Source organism: Elephantulus edwardii, unplaced genomic scaffold, assembly GCF_000299155.1.
Source record: "Elephantulus edwardii isolate Elephantulus edwardi_28Jun2011 unplaced genomic scaffold, EleEdw1.0 scaffold00048, whole genome shotgun sequence".
NCBI lineage: Eukaryota > Metazoa > Chordata > Mammalia > Macroscelidea > Macroscelididae > Elephantulus > Elephantulus edwardii.
In genome coordinates, this window is record NW_006399798.1 from 8,783,344 (window position 1) to 8,789,817 (window position 6,474).

General features: G+C 58.8%; 1 protein-coding gene across 1 annotated transcript in view; it reads right to left on the minus strand.

Annotated features, from left to right (window-relative positions):
* Positions 1-384: 384 nt before the first annotated feature.
* The window catches only part of COG1 (component of oligomeric golgi complex 1), a 14,252-nt gene continuing 8,162 nt past the window's right edge, over positions 385-6,474 (minus strand). The window contains exons 7-14 of the mRNA XM_006886240.1: positions 5,202-5,981; positions 4,141-4,287; positions 3,406-3,567; positions 2,560-2,687; positions 2,010-2,118; positions 1,627-1,736; positions 1,471-1,549; positions 385-522 (exon numbers count right to left, since the gene is read on the minus strand). Coding sequence (XP_006886302.1) covers positions 385-522; positions 1,471-1,549; positions 1,627-1,736; positions 2,010-2,118; positions 2,560-2,687; positions 3,406-3,567; positions 4,141-4,287; positions 5,202-5,981 — 1,653 coding nt within the window. The remainder of the gene's footprint in view (positions 523-1,470; positions 1,550-1,626; positions 1,737-2,009; positions 2,119-2,559; positions 2,688-3,405; positions 3,568-4,140; positions 4,288-5,201; positions 5,982-6,474) is intronic.

Genomic DNA, 6,474 nt, shown 5'->3' on the forward strand with positions numbered 1-6,474 from the left:
GTTAGACGCTCTACCCTAATCATTGTTACTCTTCCTCCAGAACCTGCGCTTCAGTAGAAAACATTGCTGTTTCCTGACAACGGGGAACCCCTAGCAGCTCTCAGAGTCTTGTTACCTTAGCAGTGTAGGTGCGCTCCCTGGTAGTCCCACCCCATGTCAAGAGTGCAGGAGGCTGGGGAGCCGCCCAGCTGCTGTCTACAGTAACAGGTCCAGTGAGGCGAATGGTGGAGGATTCACCTTCTGCTCCAAGTAAACCCCAGCGGTGACTGGGGGCCAGTCCTTCCCTGAGACCACAGAGACCTGGATGGCTGAGAGCGAGATGGACAGACAACCTGGGGAAGACTGTGCTGTATTTATTCAGAGGAAGAGGAAGATGCCGCCCTGCTACTTGGTCATACTCGAGAGCCAGGTGAGCTTGAACAGTGACGGTGCAGCCGTGTCCCCCTCCTCACTGACGAGCTGTCTGAACAAGGAGCCTGGGTACATCGGGTCATCTGCCCTGGAGCGCGTCGGGGGGACGACCTGCATGGGGTGCAGAGCAAAGTGCCTTAGAGATCCCTCCCGAGTCCAGCCTGCACACCCCCGGCCCACTCTATGCGGAAGCCCACACAGCACACAGCAGGTCTGAAGACTGCAGACAGAGCTACGAGGTGGACTCTGCCGGATCTGGAGAGGATGCCGGACAGAGTGGAACCTGAGGGCTGTCTCAGGAAGCGGGGGGCTGTCTGACCTCTGACAGGGACAGAGTCTGAAGGTCAGTTGCCATGCACACCCCAGTTCTAGGGGAAAGTACAGTGCAGGCCCCATGGGGATGCTCTGTGCAAGAACCTTTCTGCCATCATCTCTCTAGTTTTAAAACCAGTGCTTGAAGATGATTGTGGATCTGAATGAGACCGACAGTAGGGACTGAAGACATCCACGGCTGAGATTCTATCTAATGATAATAAAGCAGAACCACCAGATGGTGCAGAACACAAGCTAGCTGAGCTCTGAAAACACACGTGTTCACGCACAATTCAGATACCCGGCACGACTCCAGCGGGCTTAGTGGGTGCCATCCTCCTGAGACAAAATGTGGAGGAAGGAGAAACCGTCAAACTGGGGAGACAAACTTCCTGTATTCCCACCCAACCAGAAAGTCAAGGTGAAGGGTAAACTACTGGAGCCCAGTGTCTCTCTTCCCCCTAGTCCACTGGCAGCGCAGCACAGGCTGGCCATTCCCTGATCCCTGCTTTGCGCAGCCTGAGGGCCAGGTGTCCCCTGAGGATGTGCGACCCTGTATGTGAGCACCTTGAAGTTCTCAACAGCTCCACCTAGCTGTACTTGACCGCGCCACCATTAAAGCAGCATCAGTGCATCCTGTCTGTCAGTTCTTTACCGGCTGTGTAACGGGAGTGGAGGGGCAGTTTGTCAGATGCGGGGGCGGCGGCCAGGCCGGGGAGGGACGGGGCCCCTGTTCTTGGTACTCACCTGGGCTTTTGTTTCGGCACTTCTGCTGGTGAGCTTGGCCTTCCGAGTGCTCGTCATGCTCAGGGGAAGAAGTCCAAACCTCCAAGAGGACCAGGGAACGTCAGCACCATCGACAGGGCGTCCTGGGGCCCGGCCCAGACCCTCACAGTCCATTACCTGATCTGACTTGCGGCCAGCGGCAGGATGTTGTGGGCTTCCTGGGAGTTGAATGTACTGCTCCTTGGGGTGAACTGATTCTCTGTCCCAGTAACCAGTCCAAACAGAACCTGGCAGGTGAGAAATGGAGCCCAATAAAACAGTGGGGTTTTTTAGTGTGTAGAGTCCCCTGTGTTACTGCGTGTGTCTGACCCCTGTTGAAGGGCTGTGGTTTTGCTTCGGGATGACTGTCACTGACCCTGGGTGGGAACCCCAGGCAGGCAGCACTTGGACGTTCTGCAGCTGTGGTAAAGCCGCCAGTCGTGTACCCTGCAGCTGTGGGGTCTTCTCCGGCCTGTGGCCCTCCTACCCCCCATCCCTGTAGTGAAGCAGACCCCACGTACGGAGGTGCGCTGCACCAGGCGGCTGAGGTTGTTATTGAGGTGCGGCGTGAACACGTCCAGGTCGAAGGGGTCAATGAGCGCCTCCAGGTACTCGGTCACCTTCTCGGTTCTGAAAAGATGACCAGGTTTATGCTCTAAAAGCAAGCTTACGGGGTTTCTGTGCTACAGGGAGGTCGGGAGCTGGAGATGTTCTGCTTCTCTGGCCATCCTGAGTGGCTGAACCTGAAGTGACACACTGGACGTGCTGTGGACACTGAAGTTGTAAGTGGAGACAAGTGAAGGAGCAGAGCAGGCCAGCGGTAAGCGGAGCCCTGCCCACGTCACAGCGAGGCTGCCCGTGTCCCGCCCTCAGGCTTCGCTGACCAGGCCTCTCACCCCAGGTCCAGGGGGCCTCCACCTGGCTGCCAGTAGTGGTCAGGTGGAACCTCCCTCTTACACCTGTCCCTGGAAATGGCTGTCGTTGGCCTGCTGGTGATGGACACCCACCATGTAATACAACCCGTGCAGCTCAAGGCGCTGCTCTCCAGGGCCACGGGGACAGGGACAGCACCTGCAGAGCGGTCTGCTCCGTCCACCTTTGGCCTCCTCACTCCTGCTGGTCAGCACGATGCTGAGATAGCGCACGTCGTACAGCAGCTGCAGAGCCTGGTTCTGGGTGACTGGAAAGGCGCCTTCTCTCTGCACAGGGCGGAAGGCCGGGTTAGGGGGCACGGCCAGGGCGCGGCCTGACGGCGCAAAGCCGAGGTGTCCAACACCTGTAAGGCCAGGTGCGTCTCGGAACAAGACCCAAGCAGACTGGGCGAGGTGACCGGTTTTAAACAAAATGCAAACCTAACGGTAGAGGAGAGACCAGGCACTTTAAAAGGGCCTCAGGTGCTGAAGGTGGCCATCTGAACTGTAGGGAGGAAGCACCGGTCCTGGGGCTCAGAAGCGAACCTCTTCCTGGATTTCACCAAGAGTTTGAAGAAGGGAGCCCAGTTCACTTCTGGGGTGAGTGTGGTCCTCGTCTTTAAGATGTTGCAGACATACTGAGCCAGGTATGTCACAGCAGGTGCTGTGGGAGGGGGAACTGAATGCCCCTCCTAGAGGACCTCACACCACACACTCATGTCCTCCCAGCCCACTGGGTGGGCATGGTGTGGGGGTCTCCAGTTATGGGCCCAGCAGGTTCAAGAGCTGCCGGCCGTCAGAGCCAGGCTGTGTGGAAGCCGTCCTCCCCTCGGCCAAGCCCCGAAGCCTGGCAGAGCTAAGGCAGGAGTGTTTGTATAAAGCCTGGCAGAGCGAAGCCTGTAGTGTTTGTATAGGACCAGCACAGGGCCAAGCGACCCTGAACCCCGTGGATTCTTCGTGGGATCACCGGAACTAAAGAAAAGGGCTTCTGTTTCTCTGACCCTACCTTGGCTTGGTTTTCTTCTGCGAGTTTCTCGTAGGCAGCTATTATTTGAAGCATACAGTTCCTCAGCGTCTCCTGCAGCGTCACCTTTGGCAGGGTGTGGCCTCCCACTCGGTTGATCTCCTGACACAGGCTGAACAGGAAGGACTGTACGTACCAGGAAGGCTGCGGGGGAAAGCGATGCCAGGATGCCCGCGGGCTCCAGTCAAACGAGGCTGGCTAAGGGCAGACCTGACCCCTCACGTCCACCCACTGGCAGGAGGCCAGGTCGCACGCAGAACCCTCTGGGAAGTGACATTTACTGTCATTCCTGGTCTGGACACCAACTCCTTGGGCTGGCAGGTGGCATGTGGCTGTCCCCCATTTTTATTTCAGTAGCTAAAGCCAACCCTAGTCGGTTCTGACGGGTATCAACTCTGGACGACAGAGCAGATGGAACCATAGAATTCCTACGGCTGAGATGGTTATAGGAGCAGGAGCTATGCACGTGCCTCTGTGGAACACGTGATGAGTCTGAACCACTGACTGGACTCCCTATGAACTCGGAACCTGGGCCACCAAAGCCCGCCTTCTCGAGGGCAGTTGGGCCTCGTGCTGCCTAGTCTGCCCCCAGCAGAAAGTTACAAACAGGAGTCTGTCAGCTGCTACCTTTGGAATGACTCTCTGAAGCTTCCAGTCTTCCCCTAAAACCACCCGCCGTTCCCAACACACGGGTGCTGGTGGAGGGGCCCCGCTGACCTGCACAGGGAGTCGGATCTTGGAGGTAACGCTGCTGCCCGACTCCGTCTCCTCCTGGATTTCCAGCTCCTCCCAGCTGGTGGCCGTGGCCAAGACCGAGGCAGCATCGTCCAGCAGTAACGACTGGGCCAGTTCATGGACCAAAACCTGGGAATCAGAGGCGACATCTGTGGGAGCCCGTCTGGTCCTCTGTGGGTGTGTGGGGGTGCACCCCCTCTTTACTTTGACCACTCGTGTAACTCATGATCGAGTTGGAGTTGGCTCTCAGCTAACCCTCCAGTGCAGCCGGCCCTTGCTGAAGGCTGCGAAGTGCTCTGGTGGCCTGGAGGGTGAGGAGTCCCACTGCCGGGCCAAGGCAAGCTGTGTCAATCCTTGAGCTGCTGGGCCTGCTCCTCCTCTGAGAACCTGACAGAGGGTCCGCCAGGAGTCAGTTCTGACTTGACAGCAGTGAGTTGCTTGTTGGGTCGATTGTATGGGAGGGGTCAGCCCAGTTTCCTCCCAAGGAGCAGCGAGTAGATGTGAACTGCCTGAGAGGCACCAGCTCTGGGCTGGCCGCACAACTCCCCGTCGAGCGGGCCACCAGAGCGCCTTAGTCACTAGAATTGTTTGCCATCAAGTCAGAACCAAGCCTCTAAGTTGTACGGGGAGGAGACTGATCCAGAGAGCAGCTGTTGGATTTGAACCACATGCCTTCGGAACTGCACCACAGCTGCTTCCCACTAGGCCACCAGAGCCCCCCTGAACAAGGGACCTGTGCTAACTGCCCTGTAAGTGTCGGCCCTCACCGGGAGAAGCCTGGGGAACAGGATATCTATTGACCTCAAATAAAAGAAAATTAAAACCCTAGTCTGGGGAGAAAGTGCATCATTCCCTGGGCTTTGGGCTCTCAAGTCTAGGCTGACTACAGAGAGCTTTTAGTTCTGTCGTCTGGAGTGAGACGGTGCAAACGACTACACATAGTGGGAATGGCTGTTCCCTTCCTGTCACAGTCTGACTGAGGGTGGCAGGACTGGGAGGTGGTCAGGAGGGGGTGAAGTGGACCCTCGCGGCCCAGCGCCCACCTTCACCAGCGCGGAGCTCCAGACGCGGTAGGCGGCCACGCTCTGCTGCAGGAGGAGTGCGCGGGCGTCCTGCCACCTGCTCTGCACGGGCGCTGCGTCTGGGGCACTGCCCTTGCCTAGCTTCTTCAGAGCCCTCAGCTCCCGGGCTGGCTTCTCTGCGCTCCCCGACTTCCCCAAGATGCACTGCTTCAGGTGGGGACACAGGTCAGCGAGGGACTGGCAGAGGCGGGCCAGGAAGAGGACAGCGTGCAGCCCGCCGTGGGCAGGGCCCTCGGGTGCCCCGGGCAGGTTCTCCACGCGCTGCAGCTCGCCGTGGACACAGGCCGTGATCTGCTGAACGCAGGCCATGGCGTGAGTCTGCAGCATCTGCTGCACTGTCCCCGCGTCCGAGTACCTGTCAAAGGCGGAGATGCGGGGGGAGGCGTCCTTGGGCAGCGAGGCCTCCTCAGGGGGCAGGTAAGCCAGGAGGTCGTCCAGCTGGCTCTTCAGCTTAGAGTCCAGGGCAGAACAGAAGCTCTGCACACAGGGACTAATGTTGTGGGCTTTCCTGGCCAGGCCGCTGCTGGCAAACTCAGCACGGTTTGCCACGTTGACCCAGGCGGCGTCAGGAGGCAGGTCACTGGGACTCTCCGTCCAGAGGAAGAGGGACATGTTGTGCTCAAAGTGGATGTGCTTGTTTGGGGCAGAGCCGCCAGAGCTGGACTCAAGCTCCTGCAAAGCGGAGACCAGGAGCTCTTCGGAGCTACTGGAGATGGTGTCGAAGCCCCCTTTCATCAGAGTCTAAAAGAGAACGAGAGAAGAGCTCTCATCACAAGTCCTTTAAGGAAGCGGCAAGGCAGTGCCAGCACTCGGAATGCGCTCGTTCGTAAGAGACACGGTGTTGGGAGAGACCAGAGGTCACTACTGAGGACACGGGCATGCTCCTGGCCAAGTGACAGAGGCTGGTCTCCGGTCAGCGCCAGGCCTGCGTCTCTCGATTATTTAACCAAAGATCCCCCGGGGGTAAGGTACGGAAGCAGGCAAAGAGTGCCCATCAGGAGCAGAAGGTGTCAGCGGACACATCACGCAGGGTGTGGGGGAGCGATCGAGCCTGCCGCCTCCTCGCACCTGCCTGCCCCCCCCGTCCCTGCACCTGCCACCTCCCTGCACCTGCTCCCGCTGCCTCCCCTGTACTGGCAGTCCCCCCTGCACCTGCCCTTGCCCCTACCACTGTCCCTACACCTGCCGTCCCCCCTGCACCTGCCCTTGCCCCTACCACTGTCCCTACACCTGC